This window comes from Vigna unguiculata, chromosome 10, assembly GCF_037176805.1.
Source record: "Vigna unguiculata cultivar grain cowpea cultivar isolate G323 ecotype 2 chromosome 10, ASM3717680v1, whole genome shotgun sequence".
In the NCBI taxonomy this organism is placed as follows: Eukaryota; Viridiplantae; Streptophyta; class Magnoliopsida; order Fabales; family Fabaceae; genus Vigna; species Vigna unguiculata.
In genome coordinates, this window is record NC_140801.1 from 50,826,671 (window position 1) to 50,848,755 (window position 22,085).

Here is a 22,085-nt window from a genome sequence, read left to right on the forward strand (position 1 = left end):
CAACCACTACTATGGCCGCCTGCCCCGCGCCGCAAGGCATAGTTACACAAGATGTGTGACGCAACCCTTTCAGCCGACAATGCGAAACCATCCACCCATAAAGATCCGCATGACCGAATACCGAGGACCGCCTCCCCCTGAAGGACCCCCTGGTAATTTCCCTTCCAAGCACTGGATCCAAGAATAGCCAAAAAGGGGAATGTTGGGCCAGGAAGCACATCATAGGTAGGACCCACAGGTAAAAAACTATAAATAGCACACTGTTCCATGCATTGATTACGCATTAAATTATTCTGGTACTCTGACATCACCTGTGCTGACTTAGGCATCGGAGTATCTTTTGCAGATCCCCTGCTCCGCCCCCTGAATCCCCTTGAAGTAGAAGAAGAAGAACAGCCGAGATCAGCCCTCCGAAGTCCTTGAGTGACTCGTGAATTACAACCTCTAGTCCTGTAAGAACATATATTAAAAATTATATTTGTATAAATAAATCTTCTCTTACAAACTGATTATGTAAAATTTAATTAATCTTAAAATTCATTTTTCTAACATTAAATAAAATATAATAAAAGATGTATGTAATTTCATTTTATTTTATTAACAACGTAAATGTTGAAAGTTTTACCTTATAATATATAAATTAAATACAAATATTATCTTAAAAACCAATTTTATAAAATTAAATTAGACTTTAAACTCATTTATAAGATTATTTCAAAATCATTTAAAAGAAAAGAAGCTTATGATAATAAAAGAAACCAATCACTGCACATAAAATCTTTTCCTTTTTAATTTATTTGAAACTTTAGATACATGGTTGGATTCCGGTGTGCGGGACTCAAAATCATAGTGACACTACGTAAGTACAAGAAGCAGCTTTGTTTTTGCTTTAAATTCTCAACCTACGAAATTAATTTTAACACAATGAAACCAAACCAAACATGTCACACGTTTCATTCATAATAATTTTGCAATTTGGATTAGTGTTAAAAAGAATGTATTAAATAATGCACGAATAGAAGTTAGTGCGTAATCTTCCATATACCATTAATAAGTGCAGTAATAAGCACTATAAATAATTAATGTAATGTAGGAATAGAGGTTGTGTTGTGTCTGTGTGATGTGAGCGACCCTTTCAACTATATACTTATTATAAACATATAGTATTTTAAAATAAAGAACTTTATTAAATAAAGATTTCATTATTATTACTTCTATTATTATAAATTGTAATTCGTATCATTAATTTTATAACTAACCACAAATCTTAGTAACCAACACTGTGACCACGGTTATAAATTATACTTTTATTATTATTATCGTTATTATACACTACATTTAGCATATTAAGAAGATTTTTACTACATTTAAAAATACCAACATCAATATATTTTACACTTTCAATAATAGATAATAGTACCAAAAAGTTCAAATTAATCAAAATGATGTACTTAACATTTTGACCATTACCTAAATAAAATTTAAAACTAATTTAACCCAATAAATAATTAAAGCAATTTATTTAAAAGCTATTTTAAAAAAAATGTTTTAAGATTAAAATTGTTTAAATATTTAAGGAATGAACTTTTAGTAAAATAAAAAACAGTGTATGAATAGTATTTCTTACACGTTCATGATTTGATGGTTAAATAAAGAGGTGATACAGAAGAGACCCTCCACTCCCAGATGTTACAAATACGGAAACACCTCAATATGGTATGGTGCCATATTCAATTAACTAATTCATCATTTTATGTTGTGGGCAAATAAGTTATGAGAAGGGATTAAAATTCAATTAACTAATTAAAGTCAAAATAGATTAAAATTTAATAGTTAATTAAATAAAAAGACTTAATCAAGCAAGTCTTTGGAGTCGAGTTTCTATTATTATTTTTCATTTATTTAATATTTTTTAGTATTTTATCGCATTATTTCACTTATTCATTATTTTTCACCACGTATTAAAAGATTTTAATGTAAAAAAAGTGATATAAAATAATATTGTAATTAATATATAGTTATTTGATAAGTATTGATGACAATATAAAAGTCATACTATAGTAGTTATATTTTTATATTAATAACAAAAAAATCACATTTATTAATAGATAAAAGTAAATAAACAAGATAATAAAACAAATAAACACCCAATTTACTAAAATATAAAAGGTGTAACCAATAGATGATACCACTTTTCTTCAAACGTGTCAGTTTGTTATCCACCTTTAAAGAGATGTTAATTGAGTTCCAACTTTGAAAAAAATGTTTCAATCAGATTCTTTTCAGAACAAAATTATTAATGTCATTAACAATATTGATATTTAAAAGGATTTACAAAATTAAATATTGATATTTATATTAAAATGTAGAGGTAAAATTCATGAATAAAGTTAATGACCTTGATAACTTTTGTCTGGAAGGAACCTAATTGAGACTCTCTTTTAAAAATTGGAACTCGATTGACAATTTTTTAAAAACAAGTACCAAACTAACACATTTAAACAAGAGTAGGTACTGTCCGACTAATTAAACTAATATATAATAATAAAAACCATAGAAATATTTTAAAAACTCAATATATATAAAAAATTAATAAACATTGTATTAACTTGAAATTTAATTAACTCAAATCAAAATTGGAATAGAAGTTAATCCTGGTCAACAAGTGGTATGGTGAATTCAAGATCCGAGTCAAGTGGATTGATCACTATTTTGACATTTTGCAGATATGACCCTGGAGAATGAAGCACGGTGGCAACGTGAAATAAAACATAAACCAGCTTTCCGTGTTGTTTCCATAGAAACGCGTTTTTTTACTTTGAAAAGAGAAAACCAATATTCCTCAGTTCTCAGTTTGACTCCTGCAAAACTCATTTATTTTTATTTGAACTGAAGAATAATAATCACAACCACAAAGTCCATACAGCATAAATATTTCTGGAGCCAGCAGCAAATAAAATAAATTAGGTTAGATGAAGTATTATGACTATTCACACTGTCAATTATCTTTCAATCATAACAGACATCCCATGTTTTATCAAACTCTGAAATTTTAAATCTCATTCGTTTAAGAATAAGAATATTGTTGAAAATTTCATATCGATTCAAAATAAGATAATTTATAATATATAAATAAATATAATTTTTATCTTACATATTAAATTTAAAATTCATTTCAAATTAGAACTTATTCTTTCAGATTATCATATATTTAGCCTTTTAGGTATTGCTAAATTTCTTGAAATATGAAATACTTATATTTGCTCTACTTTTTATTTGAACATGTGAAAAGTGGGTATCTTAAAAATGAATACTACGTTAGTAATGACTATTTATTTTCTCTAGATTTCTTAACAATGAAAAAGGCAGACAAATGTTTATGACAGTATTTGGGAGTGTGCTTCATAAAAGGATATAGTCTTTACACTTTAAAACAAATGTCCCCTAATAAACAAATAAATAAATTATGTTAATAATTGTTTTATACACTCTAGTAAAAAAATAAATATATTTAAATACAGTTTTGTTAAAAGTGGATATCATTTCTTCATTTAAAAAAAAATAATTGTACTTTTGTTAAAAAATTGATCTTATAATTTTTTAATACAAACATGTTACATTTATTTATTATTATTTTAAAATTAGCCCTTAATTATCAATTGTTGCACTGTACATTTAAAGCGTCACCATTAAATATTGCAACATTTGTTTTTATAACTGATTTCTTTTTGTCACAGATTTTATTATCATTATTATTTAATAATTTTTTTCTCATAAAAATACTTACGTCTTTGCCTTTTAAAACTTCTAACATACTGTGTGTTTATATGTAAAAATCTTATTAAAATTTTGTTTTACTTTTCAGTCTCGAAGTCTTATATTATTTCGTTTATTTTTCTTTTATTCGTATACTTTCATTTTATATTTTATATTATATTTATGATATGTTTTGAGTTTTTTAATTTTGATATAAAAAACTGAAATTTATTTGCAATTTATGTTAATTGTTTTATATGTTAAATATGTTTTATGTCAATATTTAAATTATTTATATAATTTAAATAATTTAATTAGAAAACGAGTTTGACATATTTAAAATGTAATTAGATTAAAATAATTATATTTATTTATTTTTAAATTTTTAAATTAAAATATATTAAAGTTTTATATGTATATTTAAATTTTAATTTTAAATAAAAGTTTATAAATTAAAAAAAATAATTAACAAAAGTAGGAAATTCCGCCACTCATGATTCACATATCTAATTAATCTAAAAATACAATAATATAGTTTATCTAACAAATATTAATGATTAAAATTATAAAGATATACATATTTAAGGTTATTAATATACTTTTACATTAATTTATACTAAAAACATCATATTTATTGTGACGTGAAGGCAGTATATGGTAAGTTTTGCAATGTTGACAAAAAAAAATGAAATATTTGAATATGGTTGATGTTGGTGATGATGAACACCATTTTTAGTTAAAGAGCACTACTCCAAGCAAGCTGAAAATAATAGGCGTGTATAATTACAGAAGATGATGAAGGAAAAGAAAAAAGAGAGAAAAAAATGTGGACGGTGAAGTGAGATTCATGCTTGCCACCTTTATTAGTCTTCCTTTTCCTTCTCTGCACTGTATATAAAAGAAATCATAGCCAGCTATTTCCATTTCAACCGACACGCCACTACCCTTCTCTCTCGCAAATCTGTTTCACTTCTTCCCCAAAGAGCAAAATCGTAGTTCTAGAGAGAGAGAGAAAAAAAACTCCAAAAAGGGTGAAGATTCAGAACAAACATGGCCCTTACAAAACAAATCATGGGTTCTTCATTGCTAGAGAGGTCCTTGTTTGTTCCCTCTTCCCCTTCGTCATCACTTTTCAACCAAACTCGTTTTTTAGTTCCTTTGGAGAGCAAGAGAGTTGTGAGGGTAAGGAAGGCTGCAAAGTTTCCTGTGGCGACTATAAGTGAAGATTTGCTGAAGGGTTCTTCTTCTTCTTCTTCATCATCATCATCACCATCATCTTCTTCCACTTCTTTAGTTTCTGCAGAGAAGCCAGTGAAATTTAAGGTTAGAGCTGTGATTACAGTGAGGAACAAGATCAAAGAGGATTTGAAAGAGACCATTGTGAAGCATATTGATGCTCTAGCTGACAAGATTGGAAGGAATGTTGTCCTTGAACTTGTTAGCACTGAGATTGATCCAAGTAAGAATTATTTCCTCATGCTGCTGCGCTGTCTCTCGCAAAAACTACTTCATTTCTTTCCAAAACCATTATTTCTACCTACCCAGTACCATAAATGTTCAAGATTTGTTTCAAAAGTCATTTTTTTCCCTCCCCTTATAAAAAAGTTCCTTTTTTTGGTATTCTTCAACCCTCTGTACACAAATCGCCTAAATAGTTCTTGCTATCTACTTGAAAATAAATCTTAATTATTTTTCAAAATAATAAACTTGAAATTTCCTTTGTGGTTTGTAGAGACCAAAGCTGCAAAGAAGAGTTCTGAAGCAGTGCTGAAGGATTGGTCGAAGAAGTCCAATCTTAAGGTGGAGAGAGTTAATTACACAGCTGAATTCATAGTTGACTCTAACTTTGGGGAGCCAGGAGCTATTACTGTGACAAACAAACACCAGAAAGAGTTCTTTTTAGAAAGCATAACCATTGAAGGATTTGCCACTGGACCAGTTCATTTCCCCTGCAATTCCTGGGTTCAAGCAAGAAAAGATCATCCCGGAAAGAGGATTTTCTTTTCCAATAAGGTAATTTAGTTTCCCTTATTTTACTCTTCATTTTTTTATTAAACAATTATTATTTCTTTTATTTTGTTTTCCTGTCTTAATAGCAGGGCCCGGTAAAGTTAGTATTTATTCTGTACACCTATTAGACGACAATATTTGTTTTCTGTTTTTATTTCTGGAAAATAAAAGTCAAAGCAATATTTATGTTGGTGTGGAGAATCTTGGAAAGGTCATAAAAGTCGAAAATCATTCTAATACCTTGCAAAAAACAAATTTAATTTATTATTTCAATGCCAATGCCTATGAGTGCGTGATATTATAGTTTCCTCAAGAAAAGAAAAAGCTGTTCCATTATCATTAAAGTGGGAAAACCATTGAGTGATTCCTGTGCGGTTTTGCATGAGCCAATACCTTTGAATTGACCCATCAATTACTACATCAACCAAATTGGAAACATCCACTATGTGCTTTGTGATAACTATGTATTATACTAATATTGTTTTTAACGAAGTTACAATAGTAATTATCTATTAACTTTGTTTCACTCCTGTGATTTATTTGAACAGCCTTATTTACCTGGTGATACACCTGCTGGACTTAGATTATTTAGGGAGAAAGAGCTGAGAAATCTGAGAGGTGATGGCAAAGGAGTGAGAAACTTATCTGACAGAATATATGATTATGATATATACAATGATTTGGGAAATCCAGACAAAGGTATTGAATATGCCAGACCAAATCTTGGTGGATCAGATATGTATCCATACCCAAGACGGTGTCGTACAGGCCGTGAACCCAGCGACACAGGTAAATTAGAATTTTTTTGGTGGTTTATACTTGATTTTGAAAAGAAATTAGTGTGTAAAATGTAACTAACGTTATTTGATTATGCAGATATGTATGCAGAGAGTCGTGTGGAGAAGCCACTGCCTATGTATGTGCCAAGAGATGAACGTTTTGAGGAGTCGAAGCAGAACACATTCACTGTGAAGAGGCTGAAGGCAGTGCTGCATAACTTGATTCCTGGTCTTAAGGCCAGTCTTTCTGCTAGCAACCAGGACTTCAATGAATTCTCAGATGTCGATGGCCTTTACAGTGAAGGGTTGCTCATAAAGTTAGGGTTGCAAGATGACGTGTTGAAAAAAATCCCTTTTGTCAGCAAGATCCAAGAGTCCAGCCAGGGACTTCTCAAATATGACACCCCCAAGATTATTTCCAGTGAGTAAATACAATAATTCTGTGTGCTGATTTCTCTAGTGAATCTTGTTTATGATTATTCTTCTGTGCATGTTTAGTTTATGAGAGCTTTCTATAATGCTGAAACATCATGTGATAAGTAAATCCAAACACAAATCTTGTAGTGAGGTTCGATGGGAATTGGATTTTAGTACTGTTGCTTTACCTTTTGATATTTTAATATAGCATGACAAAGAATACGGTAAACACCAGTAACAAGTGGACCACTAGAACGTGGCATTTGGCTTTTAATGTTGGTCAGTTGATTTTTCAACAAAGAAAAAGTTTCTGAGTTCAATTCAAACTCAGATAGGTTGTTCGTTATCCGTGTGCGCTTTAAAGGCAACTAGTTAATAGCTATCATTATTCTACCATATGAAACAAAAACAAAAAAAAAAAATTGTGGGCAAACCTGCATCAAATTGTTAATTTAAATGTTTCACATGTGGGTGCAGTATTTTATAGTGGTTAATATTATTTTAAACTCAACTTGATTATTGGTGGCTTCGTTACTTTTTGTTAAACTAATGATCTCACATGTGGAACGTGCAGAGGACAAATTTGCATGGTTGCGAGATGACGAATTTGCCCGTCAAGCAATTGCAGGAGTTAACCCTGTTAGCATTGAGAAGCTCAAAGTTTTTCCACCAGTTAGCAAACTAGACCCTCAAATTTATGGCCCCCAAGAGTCTGCTCTCAAAGAAGAACATATTTTGAGTCAACTCGATGGCATGACAGTCCAAGAGGTAGCGTCAATACTTCTCACAGTTTTAATCACTAACCATGCTTTTGTTCATTCAGCACTTCTGAACATCCGAGTCCAGATTCTCGGTCGGATTTTTTTGGTGTTGTCTTCTGTTGAAGATTAAAAATCAATGCTCATAAGTGTATTTTGAAAGCACAGGAAAAACTTAATATAGAGAATTCAAATTCTTCTTTTCACCCACTTTAACTTAACTATTAATTTTCTTAATTATGCAGGCAATAAATGAAAACAAGCTGTTTATCGTTGACTACCATGATATCTACCTTCCGTTCCTGGAAGGGATCAATGCCCTTGATGGTAGGAAATCATATGCCACACGTACCATATTTTTCTCCACACCACGTGGCACTCTCAAACCTGTGGCCATAGAACTTAGCCTCCCTTTTGCTGGACCTAGTTCTAGATCAAAGCGTGTGGTTACACCACCTGTTGATGCAACCACTAACTGGATGTGGATGCTTGCCAAGGCACATGTTTGCTCCAATGATGCTGGGGTGCACCAACTTGTTAACCACTGGTATGAAAACACCCACAGAACAAATACTGCAAAATTAGTACTATTCATGAGTAACAAGTTGGTTAATTTTGAATCATGTTTTGTTTGTTGGTATATATATATAGGTTACGTACACATGCAAACTTGGAACCATTTATTTTGGCTGCTCATAGGCAATTAAGTGCCATGCATCCAATTTACAAACTATTGGACCCACACATGAGGTATACTTTGGAGATCAATGCCTTGGCTAGACAGAGTTTAATCAATGCTGATGGAATCATTGAAAATTGCTTCACCCCTGGACGCTACGCTATGGAGATTAGTTCTGCTGCTTACAAGAACTTTTGGCGCTTTGACATGGATAGTCTCCCTGCAGATCTCATCCGCAGGTAATCAATAATCCCCTAAATATCTTAGATTTTTTTGCTGCTGCTGTTGTTGTTGTTACTGTTTACGATTTGACTTTAAATGAAAGTGGCCTAACCTAACTTATACGGCTAATAGTAAACGGTCGGTGTTCTTGGTACAAACGGGTTAAGAAATTAAAAACACAGTTTTTATTGCTACAATGTGTTGTTAGTGCGTGCATGTCAATTTCTCTCATACAGAAGATTGACACAAAATTACACATGAGAGATCATTAACTGGGTACTATAATTTCATAATCAATGTTCCTGATACTTCTTGTCAGCACCCAACTGGTTCAATGTGTATGATAAGATCCATAGTTACTTACTGTTACCTTTACTTTTTGGAAAGTGGCCAAACGTTTTTTCTAATGTTGGCATGGTGCTTGCTTTTTTTGGTGCATGCAAATTTGCAATGAGATCTAAAGAAGATATTCTCTTACGACATTGCAGGGGAATGGCAGAACCTGACCCAACACAACCACATGGTCTAAAGCTGACATTGGAAGACTACCCTTATGCAGCCGATGGAATACTAATCTGGTCTGCCATAGAAGACTGGGTTCGAACCTATGTGAACCACTATTACCCTCATGCAAGCCTCATATGCAACGACAAAGAGCTACAAGCTTGGTACTCTGAGTCCATCAATGTGGGTCATGCTGATCTTAGGCATGAAAGTTGGTGGCCTACATTGAACAACAGTGAGGATCTTGTCTCCATTCTTTCCATATTGATCTGGAACGCATCTGCACAACATGCTGCTCTTAACTTTGGGCAATACCCTTACGGCGGGTATGTGCCTAATCGTCCACCACTGACGAGAAGATTAATACCAGAAGAGGGTGATCCAGAATACGCAAGTTTCCTTGCTGACCCTCAGAAATATTATCTGAATGCATTGCCTAGCTTGTTGCAAGCTACGAAATTTATGGCTGTGGTTGACACACTCTCCACTCACTCACCTGATGAGGAGTACTTGGGGGAGAGACAACAACCTTCGATCTGGTCTGGTGATGCTGAGATGATCGAGGCGTTCTATGATTTCTCTGCAAAGGTTAGACAGATAGAGAAGGTGATTGATAGCAGGAACCTTGATAGGAGTTTAAAGAACCGATGTGGGGCAGGGGTTTTGCCTTATGAGTTGCTTGCTCCTAGCTCTGAATCTGGTGTTACATGCAGAGGGGTACCCAATAGTGTGTCTACATAAGTATCCTTAAAGTAGTGAATAAGGGAGGGAGTTCCCACATTTTGATAAGCATTTATCTATCTATGGTTGGATTACTAGCTACTACTATGGTCAGTGACTCAATGGATACCCATTTTGTAACTACATTTAATAAATTATTATGGTATATATTGTAATCTAGGGCTGTATAATCTGTATATCAAAATTAGTTCGGTGGTGTTGGAGGATGTGTCGGTGTTTATAAAATTATTATCACCATTTCTAGACTTCTACTCTTGTTGCTTCTTTTCTTAGTATTGCTTGGACGGGGTGATCGAGCGTGAAAGAACATATATTAGGAAAAAAAGAAAATAAATAAATAGAAATTTTGCTTGTAATTTTGATTGATTTGAACGAAAAATAATAATTTTATTATTTATTTAAGAGATAAATATGTTTTTAGTTTTTAATTTTTTATAAGAAATTGGAATTCATCTATGTTTTAACTTTGATTCAATTTACTCATTTTAATTCAATTACTTTAAATTTTTCTGATATGTCAAATAATGTCTCGGGTTTAAGTTTAAATCTCTCTTTGAACATTGAGATACTGTTTAATGTTAGGGGATTAACAAGTATACCAAATTGCACATGTAGAAAAAAAATTCAAATATCGTTTTTCAAGAAATGTTTGAAACACTTGTGAAGCCCATTTTTGTTTGAATAATTTTGGACCTAATTGATTAATGAAGCCCAAGTCAGTATACATATTTCTTTTCTGAAAAAAGAACTCTTCAGCTTCCTTCCCACTTAGCTCCTCTCATTCACTCAAAACAACTGATCTACCTCTGCTTCCTTTGAAATAGTACCTTAGCTAGGGTAGTTGCGAGATCTCCCTTTGAGCTAGTCAAACACTTCCTCCACCTCCTTAAGTTGTATGGTGTTCCTTCAACTTAGGATTGTCCGCTTGTAGTACCATCTGTCAAGGCAAGGAAAACTAGGGTTTTGCACATTTTTAAAATATTTTGCATGTTTTTGGTTTTGTTTAACGTTCTTAATGCTTGGATGATGTTTGTGATTGTGTGAAAACATATATTGTTTGTGTCGATGACTGGATTTTTGTTGTTGCATGCAGGAGCAAGAGAGAAACTGTTAATCTCACCCAGGCGAGAATCTTCTAGCCTAAATGAGAATAGCAGAGAACTCTCCTTTGCCTTTTCGCGAGTTGTCACTCAAGCGAGAATTCTCGCCCAAGTGAGAACAGTCTCGCCTAAGTGAGAAGGTCTAACTTAAGCGAGAACTCATAGTGACGCATTGTACCCTCTGTTTGAGCTCTCACCTAGGCGAGAAAAGTCTAGCTTAAGCAAGGGGACCATTTCGCTTGAGTGAGACCTCTTAGCTTGAGCGAGAATAAGGCAAATTTGTTTTAAACTTTCTGATTTCACTTGTGATTTATGAATTACTCTTAGAAGCATGAACTTGTGACAATGTATGTATAATGAGATATGTTGAACTGAAATTTACTGTGATTGGTATGAAATGATAATGGATGTGTGAAAATGTGTATATGGTATGAGCTTGACGTAATTCCATGAGTCTCTTGGGGAGATTTTATGGTGGTGTTTGTAGTGTATGTAATGGAATAAGGATTCAAGCAAGGCTGCATCCTGACACTCTAATAGATACTCACATAAAGTATATTGGTTTAAGTGGTGATAGTAGTAGGATATCCTAGTCTTTGACAGGATAATGACCTTAGATGATCATGGACTAACTTTATGTGTGATAGGGTGAAACCCATTGGCAATGACTTTGTAGAGCAATAAAGACCACCACAAGTGCAAGCAATCAGTGAATCTGATCGTATTACATGTATCCAGATAATTGAGTTAGATGGTCTTTTAATGTATGCCATCACATGTTGTGTGTGTTCAATGATTTGCCTGCTTATAACCTGTTTATCCATTTATATGATAAAAATTATTTTTCTCTAACTTACCCTTTCTCTCTATGTTTGTTTCTTGTTTGGTTTTTCCATTTTGCAATAATCACCAATGTTGGTGTGAACAGATGTGAAGACCCTTGGTCATGGTGATGGAGACGCTGCAGTTTAGTGTACCTATGTCGTGGATCTGGCTCACTGTTAAGCCTATTTTGAATAACATTTCTTTATAATTGTAATTCTTTGCTCTGTGAGCAATCTCATGTTAAACTATTTTGAGCCTTATTTTCCTTTTCCAGCATAATTTGGGATAAATGTAATGGCAAAGTCTCTTGTACTTTATATTACGTGCTTTATTTTATTATAATATGTGATATTTTATTTACTAGAATTTATTTATTAAATGGGATGTCACAACACTTGACAACTTTTCCATTTTTTAATTGAATCACAAAATTAACACACCATGATGCACTACAAAATTTAACTCTCACATATAACTTTAACTACATAAAGAAGACTCAATTAAAGACCATGGATCCTCCTTCCTAATCATAAAAAAATAAAGATTCATATTCAACTAAGGACACATGGATCCTCCTTAAAGACCACGTCTCTTTAAAGACCACATGCAACTAAGCTCAATACTTACTCTAGAGAAAAAACAAACAAAGAATTTACTTTAATCACAAATCTAATCGGACAAATGTGTTTCTTACGTCAATAATTTTCAAACAAACTCATATTGAAGCTAAATTCTTAAAGAGAAGACAAAGAATGGTTTAAAAAAAGAAGTTAAAACTATGATGATTTTTATAAAATTAAAACTCAATTATTAGAAATTTTATTTATAGTTTAACCTTTTAATAATAAAACCATATTTTTAGATCTTACATCACATGAAATCTAACAAAAGTTACATATAATAGCATAGAAGAATATTTCATTTAAAAACTAATACTTTAATATGTTGAACTTTAAAATACACATTATTATTTATATTTCTTTTAATTTAAAAATAAAATTATTGTGACTTTTTTTTCCTCTTATGCAAACGAACCTTGGTCAAGAGAGGCACATGAAAAGGAATTAACTTCGTGATTAGGATACAAAAATGAAATTAAGTTTTTAAAACAGCCATAATTTGATAACTTTGAAATAATATAATTTATATTCGATTAAAAATGTATTTTAAAATCTTTGAAGTGTATTTTGAATAAATGATATAATATTACCATTTTAATTAATATAGTAACAAATTAAGCAAATAATAAACATATTTTTAAGTAGGAAGAAAAAAGTATAACACTTACAAAAAGTTGTTAAATAAAGAAGTTGTTTATATTCATAGAACAGATTTTAAAATAAGTTACTTTAGAAAGGCATTATGTCTGTTTTTACTTACCAAAGATAAATACAATGACACAAAAAGAACAAACTCTACCAACTTCCTCGCAATATTTTCTTTACTATATAAGATAGTTTTAAATGAAGTATTTTAAAAAACTCAATTAGTGAATTATTTTTGAAGTTAAGATTTTAAAAAAATATGGAATGTTTAAAAAAACTCCATTATTTGTTTCAATTAGAATGTTTCTTTATTTACTATATGCATAGGCAAATCAGTTAATGACATTATATTTTATTAATCTTTTAATAATTTTTTAAAAATATCTTTATTTATTCACAGCGTAAGCAAATGCCAGAATTTGTCTATATTCTCTTCATCTACTTTTTGAAAACTGAAATGAATGAACTCAACATATTTTTGGGTTTTTCATGAAAGAAATTATCATGTTTGTTTAACAACCATATTTTTATCGTATTCACAACTGCTCCTAACTATATAGATAACTGTTCAAAACATTCTAATATTAAACTTAAATGTCACTGTCTCCTCTTAAATTCATAATTTTTCTATTAATTTAACAGAATATATATGATTTTGATAAAGAGTATTCTAAAAAAACACATGTCAATAAGCTAATAATTAAATGTTTAATTACATATTGCTTAAAAATGCTGTTCTCAGAATTAACTAATGAATATTGAATTTTAAAATCTCTATTACGAAGAAACCAATTAGCATGTTTCACAAAATGAAAATTATATATTTCACAGATAATTTACCTGTTATTGTAATTTCTGAGATCTTGCTCATCCCAAAAGGATTCTTATTGTATTTAAATAATGCTTTTATAAAGTGTGAGTGCAGCAGAAAGGAGTGATCAGAATTGAGGGAGGAGTAATATAACATATATATATATATATATATATATATATATATATATATATATATATATATATATATATATAAAAGATACTTTAGTGTGATCACGTGGAACAAAGAGTTTCTGTTTCTATCATTAGTAATTTGAAATAGGAAAATGATATTTTAACCCACTTTTTTTGACCCACTTTTAACATACCACTTCAATCACCATTATTAGATCATCTTTTTTTATTTTTTTTGGTGATGTGATGTATGATTTAATGGTGATTGAAGTGGTGGGTTAAAAGTGGGTCAAAAAAAGTAGGTTAAAGTATCATTGTCCTTTAAAATAACATAAAAAGAAACATCGACTTTTGAAATTTGATATGAACATCCATTAACAGTAGATTGATATTTAAAGTAAATCATTACTATAAAAAAACAATTAAGTGAAACATTGAGAGAATGAAAATAAATTAAAGGTTAACAGTATTTTATAAAGGTCAACAAATTTAATTAAAATTTTGAAACAAAAATAATATAAATAAGGTTAATTTTAGAAATTATAATTGAAGACCTGCTCTCAGGCCCAACGTCACGGCCCACCATAGAGTAAAATAGTTTTTCCTTCTGCAACCTCATTATTACTAACTACATCTCGTAGAAACAGAAAAAGATCAGCTGTTACACCTCACTTCACTGCATATACACCTCACTTCTTAAATGTTCTCTTTGAGAAGAAAAAAAAAGGGTAGAAAACTGGTTATATAAAAAAAGAAACCCATCCTAAAAGTTATTAATTATGTTCTAAAAAGCTTATTTAAAATGATTATTCTGAAAAATTACTTTTAAAAAATCTGTTCTAGAATATATTATATATGTTTTAAAAAAAAATTCGAAAATTTTTGTTTTAAAAACTCATCCTGAAATACATTTTATATATTCTAGAAATAGGATATTATACTAAAGTATTTCAAAAACATATAATTTGAAAGTAAATTTTGAAAATAAAAATGTGATTTTAAAATTTACAGAGATACAGTCATAAATTATAAAGGTATCGGAAGAAAAACCAATAATGTAATAAGCACATCAGAAACAATTGAATGGAATCAAATACATATATATACCATAAAACTTCAAAAGTAATAATTAATAAAAAAAAATGTATAATTATACATAAAAAGTTCGATATAAGTCGTTATTATGGAGCTTGATTAATTCGGTTTAGATTAAATTAAATTTAAAAAAAAAGGGTCTAAAATAATTAAATTTACTTCATCTAAATTCTCAAATTAGTTAGATTGACAGAAACCATATTGGTGCAAACAAACTTAATGTGAATTAAAGAAAACTTTTGTTCAAGAGTTGATAAGAACAAATCATATCTGACAAAAAAAAAAAAAAAAGAACACAAGCACATCTATTATTAGTTCCACTCAAAACTACTTTATCACCAACCGCTACACTTAACAAAACACCAAAAATGTGGGTTCATGCTCTCTCATCAGTGTTAGAGACGAGAAACACGACGCAGACACACCGTCGAAGCAGGTTCCTTCGTTGACGGCGAATACCAAGACTCGCTATTAAGCTTTCTTTTCAAGTCAAGTCAATCATGAAATATCAAAGAAACAATCTCAATTATTTCCATCTCCCTCACTATTCAACTCACCATGCTTTTTCTTTAACAACCACTCGTCTATCGCCTTCCAACTCCATCATTTCCATATAAATACCCCACTCACTCACTCAAACTTCAATCACAAACACAACCCTTTTTTCTTCAATTCAAAACTCTCCCACAATGGCACTAGATTTGACATCACTGACTTGTGTGGCAGCGTTTCTCGTTGTCCTCCTCTTCCTCCGCCGTCTCCGCCGCCGCCGATACAACCTCCCGCCGGGCCCAAAGCCCTGGCCCATTATAGGCAATCTCAATCTAATCGGTTCCCTCCCACACCGGTCCATCCACGGGCTCACTCAAAAATACGGGCCCATCATCCACGTCTGGTTCGGGTCAAACCCGGTGGTGGTAGGGTCATCTGTGGAGATGGCAAAGGCCATTCTGAAAACCCACGACGCCACCATCGCTGGCAGGCCCAAATTCTCTGCGGGCAAGTACACCACCTACAACTACTCCAACATAACCTGGTCCCAGTACGGCCCATACTGGCGCCAGGCCCGTAGAATGTGCCTGATGGAGTTGTTCAGCGCAAAACGCCTGGAAGAATACGAATACATCAGAAAACAAGAGTTGCGCGGTCTGGTCAACGAACTCTTCAATTCCGCAAACAAAACCGTTTTACTAAAAGACCACCTTTCCAGTTTGAGTCTGAACGTTATAAGTCGCATGGTGTTGGGGAAGAAGTACCTGGAGGAGTCCGAAAACGCCGTCGTTTCGCCCGACGAGTTTAAGAAGATGCTCGACGAGTTGTTTTTGCTTAATGGGGTGTTGAACATCGGAGACTTTATTCCCTGGATTAACTTCTTGGACCTGCAGGGTTACATAAAGAGGATGAAGACCCTGAGCAAGAAGTTCGACAGGTTCATGGAACACGTCTTGGACGAACATATTGAGAGGAAGAAAGGTGTTAAGGATTATGTCGCAAAGGACATGGTCGATGTTCTTCTGCAACTTGCCGAAGATCCCACTCTTGAGGTCAAGCTCGAGAGGCATGGCGTCAAGGCTTTTACCCAGGTACTACTCATCACACCCCGCTCTTACTATTTTCCATCACCTCTCGTACTTTACTTTCTTAATGACGTGATAGCTTACCTAAACCATATTATTTTTCTTCGCTGAATAATTTTTAAAACGTTACGACTGCGTAATACATTATCTTCACGGTCCCTTGTCCTATTAAACTATTAATGCACCTCATCTTGTTGATGTATTTACTAAACATATCCATGCAATGCAACATGCATATTTATGGAAAATTCAGAAAGTTTAAAAATAGCAAGTCTTACCCATGCACAAGAGATAAGAAAAACAATCCATACATTCAATATATATCTTTCACAAATGATAAAATAGTATTATATTTGAGTGATTACCTAATAGAAAGATTTACCTGTGTGCATGAACCAGGACCTGATAGCAGGTGGGACTGAGAGTTCTGCTGTGACGGTGGAATGGGCAATCTCAGAGCTATTGAAAAAACCAGAGATTTTCAAGAAGGCAACAGAGGAGCTAGACAGGGTGATAGGAAGAGAAAGATGGGTTGAAGAGAAGGACATTGTGAATTTACCTTATGTGAATGCCATTGCAAAGGAAGTGATGAGGTTGCACCCTGTGGCACCAATGCTGGTGCCAAGAATTGCGAGAGAGGATTGCCATATTGGAGGGTATGACATCCCTAAAGGGACTCAAGTGCTTGTGAATGTGTGGACTATTGGAAGAGACCCTGCAATTTGGGACAACCCTAATGAATTCCAACCAGAGAGGTTTCTGGGTAAGGAGATTGATGTGAAAGGGCATGACTACGAGTTGCTGCCATTTGGTGCTGGAAGAAGGATGTGTCCTGGGTACCCTCTTGGCCTTAAGGTCATTCAAGCAAGTTTGGCCAATCTCTTGCATGGTTTTAACTGGAACCTGCCTCAGAATATGAAGAAAGAGGATTTGAACATGGAAGAGATTTTTGGGTTGTCTACACCTAAGAAAATACCTCTGGAAACAGTTCTTCAACCTAGACTTCCACACCATCTTTATTCTCTCTGAGGACTGCATCTGGCTATAGCTTTTCTCTCTAGTACAAGATCATAGGAATAAAGGGTGTTGTGTTGTTTAATGTTGGATGACCAAAAAAATTTATCTTTTCATAACGATGTATGCTGCAATAGAATCATGATGTAACGAGTGCATTAGAATCATAACAAAAAAGTGTGTTCGCTCAGTCAAATAAACTCTGTTCATGTAAAAAATAGCCATTAAGTAGTTCCATCTATCACCCTCATGAACACCGATCAAAAAACAGAGACAAGGTAACACAAATGTCTGTCTCTAATTTATATGAATCTAGATATGATCTAGCTCCACGAATTCTCTGTCAGACCACTCCTGCTCTTTAATTATAGTTCGATGTAAAACATCACATACTGAACACTGTTTTTCCTTAACTTAACAATTTCAACTTTGGCTTAACTCTACTGTAAACTTAATAAGGGATTCATGCATAATGTTTAGTAAATTATCCGTTTTTAACCTTGTAACAACTAATAAAAAAAGTTTATAACTTAAATTTATTTCAATTAATAAGAGATCGCAATTAAAAACTTTAAAAGAAGTTGGTGACTTTAAAAACTTAAATGCACAAGACTATATTTCTTTTAATTCTAATAGTTAATTAAGAAGTGCACTACATTTCTTTAGTCGTTTTTAAGAATTAAACTAATATATAATTTAGTTTAGTGTAGTTTTAGCAGTTCAGTGTTTTTAAGTTTAATTTAGTTGAATAAACCATTGTTTAGTTTAGTACAGTATTTGTTAACACCTAATTTCAAATACGAAACTCTCGAGATGAGTTTGCGTGTATGTATGTAAGTCCAAATTAGCACGGTCATGCTATTCGCACACTGCTTTTGTTATTTGCACCGTTTGTCTATTTCTTTTAACTTCTTGACAAAAATATTATTTTATGGAGACTATTTCTTGTATCGCGAAATTTAGATCTCGTAATTTATATGAACGAATTAAATTTCAAAAAAACAGTTTCTGTATTTTCTCAAATAAATTTGTGGAAATGAGAAATCATAAAATTATTTATAAAAAATACTTCAAATATTTTTCTAACTCACTTTTACAAATATATTTCTAGATGTTATTTAATGATCATGTTTGTCCAAGGGTTTGTGTGTATATGCGAAGACTTTTATGCTGAAGCAAGTTGAAAAAACAATTATATAATATGGACAATGATATTTTGTAATGGTCACATCTTAGAGTTTTGTAATGTAAGAAGAATAAATATTTAAAATTATTTCTTTTAATGTAAAACTACATTTTACAATCTATAAATAATATATATATATATATATATAATTTTATATTAAGAATATTTAAATTAATTTTATAGTATTATTTGGGATAAAAGACCTTTTATTATTAAGATAATAATATGAAATTACTTTGTATTTTTCAATATTTACTTACTAAAATTATTAAAACTAAATTTGTAGTTATAATTTTAGGAGTGACAAAGTGGATTGGATTTAAGAAGCTGACCCACCAACTTGACTAAATAGAAGCGGGTTAGCTCAAATTTTTGGCTCCTCAACCCGACTAAATAAAAACGAGTCAGGTTAGATTTTTGGTCCTCCAATCTACAATGGTACGATTCATCTAGCCTGCTAGCCTGTCAAGTCAAAGGAAGGATGAGGCGAGTCAACCCGTCTACTTGTTTAGTATAATCAATTTTGTAGTTTTTAATAAATTTTATTTAATAAATGTTTAAAAAAGCAGTATCTAAATTTAATTATTTATACTTTGATTTTTTTCAAAGTGTTTTGATAATTAAGGTACCTTAGATTAGATGTATAAAGTTATTGAAATTTTTAGGTTATTTTAAACAGACACTTGAAAGCACTCCCAAAAGTAACCCATTTAGCAAAAGAAAAAACTACACAAAAAACGCAAAAAAATTGATAAGCCCATTGGATCACATAAAATAACTACACAAAAAAAACAAAAAACAATTGTTAGGCCCATTTAACCATAAAAAGCACTAAAAAGAATTAATTTAGAAAATTTCTTGTTTTTTTCAATCATAACTATCATGATTTTTTTTGTAATCAATCATAAAATTATAGAAAATATTTATTTTATAATTATTTTTTATAAATAATTTTTTTAATTTAATCCATTTTTTATTTTAATGATAATGAAAACAAGAGAAATAGATGAGTTCAATTTTCATAAACTTATCATTTTTATCTTAATTTTAATGTATTTACTTTTGAAACTAGTTTTTGAAAAATCCTTTTAAAATATCATTGTTTGTAAATTATTAGTGCAAATAAAAATATAGACTACGATTATCATTGAATCTTAGATAAATCTTATTTAAAATAGTTCACAGGAAATCCTAACAAGCAAAAATATCTAAAATTTTGAAAATATTATTGCATAAAAGTAGCTAATATGAAAGTGGTTTTTTGGAAAATGCTAAAAAGTTCGAATTCGTGTCACACCAAGTCCGTATACAAGATGTCAGCTTCTGATTTTTGTCAAACTTCTTGCCTATTGTTTTTTAATTTAATATTTATTCAATAAAATATAATAAACACGTGAATTATGACTTAACTTCACGTATGAATTAATAAATATAAAATTGTTCAATTTAGCAATAGATTTTGATATTTATGTTTTAAATACATAAATGTTTTAAATGTTTGCAGATAAACTCTACCATCTATTATGGAAAAATGATAATTATGAAAAACATAAACATGTAGACTATTGTTAGTTTTTTTCTTCATTAATTTTCATGTTTAGTTGATGCAATAAGTAGTTTTAATATGGTGGTACTAACAGGGGAACAATACTTTGTTCTCGAATGTATCGGTGCTTTGAATGTTCTTGAATGCATTGGTGCTTTGAATGTAAAATTTGATGACGTCGTGGTAAAATTGTTTACTCTATCGTTGTCATTTTTTTTTCAATTGTAAAATTCAGCATTAGTTTCTAATGCTAAAATCTAACACCAAGAAGATTAATTATGCATAATCACATATGACATCGACGTGTTAACAACTTAATTATGTAAGATAATTTGAAAACCTATCTCTAAAAAGTTTATCCTTGCCATTAAACAATAGGGTATAGTTTTCTTCATATGAAAAATGCAAAACTCGATATTCAACTCAAAAAAACGATGATGCAGTGATACCCGTAAGCAAGTTCCCTTTAAGTTGTGCATTCTGTCACGCCAACGTTAAATATTATTTTAGCCCTTGACCAAGTGTTCAATCTTTGCCCAGTTTTTTTAGTTCCACATACAATATCATTAAAATTGCTTTCGACAAACGTAAGTAAGAATAAAATTGTATTTATATTTAAGATCAACCATTAACCATTGAGGAATGTTCATGCAACACCTGATAAGAAATTACTGAGGCAATTAGTGTTACAGTAATCTTAAACGATGTGAACGTTGTTTAGGTTAGTTAGATTCACATATGATAAACGAGTATTACATGTGGACAGAGTCTTGAATCAGAATGGTAGTGGGGTGAAGAAAAAAAATCCAAGAAAATGATGCTAAAAAGGAATGAATAAGAAAGAAAAGAAACTTACAGAAAAACATTGAAACTGATACTCCTGTTAAATTATAATAATAATAGATTGAGAAAAAAGTCTTAAACAAATGTTTCCTAGGGTTTGTCATATGAATGGATTGTGGATACAAAATTGTGGGCTGAACCTAACTCCAACACTATACTTGCTCTGACAAAATACCAAATTAATGTGAATTGTGTCTCAAATGTGAGAAAGGTTTTGCATTGCAATGATAACATGACATAAACAGCAAGGTTTGTTCCCATTGTGGATGTGTTGTTCAGCTACCACCACTCGGGGGAAAAACGAAAACAATAGAAGAATGAGATAAAATTTTGGTTAGTATTAATTCTCGGAGACCACACGTTTATTAAAGATAACATAATTTTATAGTACACTGAGTGAAATCTTATTTTATAAATCCAATTTTATTGGATTGAGTTAAACTTAAAATCTACTTTTTAACGTAGTATCAGATCAACATCACTTAACAAACTAGTTTTGTAGGGTTAAATTATGATTAAAATTCTCTCTTTTAACATTAAGAACACACTAGATTGGTGGAAGCTTGAATTGGACACATTCTAGTCCAACTTGTTGGCAACAAATATTCAAGTCACGGTTTCATTTTTCAGTTCATCTGCAATTGCTACAGGTTAAACAAAATCTTTCTTTCTCTACCATGTTGAATCAGATATGTGGCCTTCCTTCTTTGAAACTTTTGAATAGAATGCACGCAGTCATGGCTAGATAATTATATCTAAAGAATTTTGAATCTTACAAGTGCCATGATGCCTAACCTTGTTCTGCTGCGTTGAACAATGCACC

The 22,085-nt window shown here is 31.5% G+C and overlaps 2 protein-coding genes across 2 annotated transcripts; both read left to right on the forward strand.

Annotated features, from left to right (window-relative positions):
- Nucleotides 1–4,527: 4,527 nt before the first annotated feature.
- On the forward strand, nucleotides 4,528–10,111 carry LOX3 (lipoxygenase 3). The gene is made up of 8 exons (XM_028050594.2): nucleotides 4,528–5,215; nucleotides 5,489–5,769; nucleotides 6,315–6,555; nucleotides 6,643–6,966; nucleotides 7,537–7,730; nucleotides 7,966–8,267; nucleotides 8,372–8,638; nucleotides 9,110–10,111. The coding sequence occupies exons 1-8, from the start codon at nucleotides 4,807–4,809 to the stop codon at nucleotides 9,864–9,866; spliced, it is 2,775 nt and encodes a 924-aa protein (XP_027906395.1). The 5' UTR covers nucleotides 4,528–4,806; the 3' UTR covers nucleotides 9,867–10,111.
- Nucleotides 10,112–15,516: 5,405 nt separating this feature from the next.
- On the forward strand, nucleotides 15,517–18,033 carry LOC114166699 (trimethyltridecatetraene synthase-like). The gene is made up of 2 exons (XM_028051471.2): nucleotides 15,517–16,679; nucleotides 17,073–18,033. The coding sequence occupies exons 1-2, from the start codon at nucleotides 15,786–15,788 to the stop codon at nucleotides 17,700–17,702; spliced, it is 1,524 nt and encodes a 507-aa protein (XP_027907272.1). The 5' UTR covers nucleotides 15,517–15,785; the 3' UTR covers nucleotides 17,703–18,033.
- Nucleotides 18,034–22,085: the final 4,052 nt, after the last annotated feature.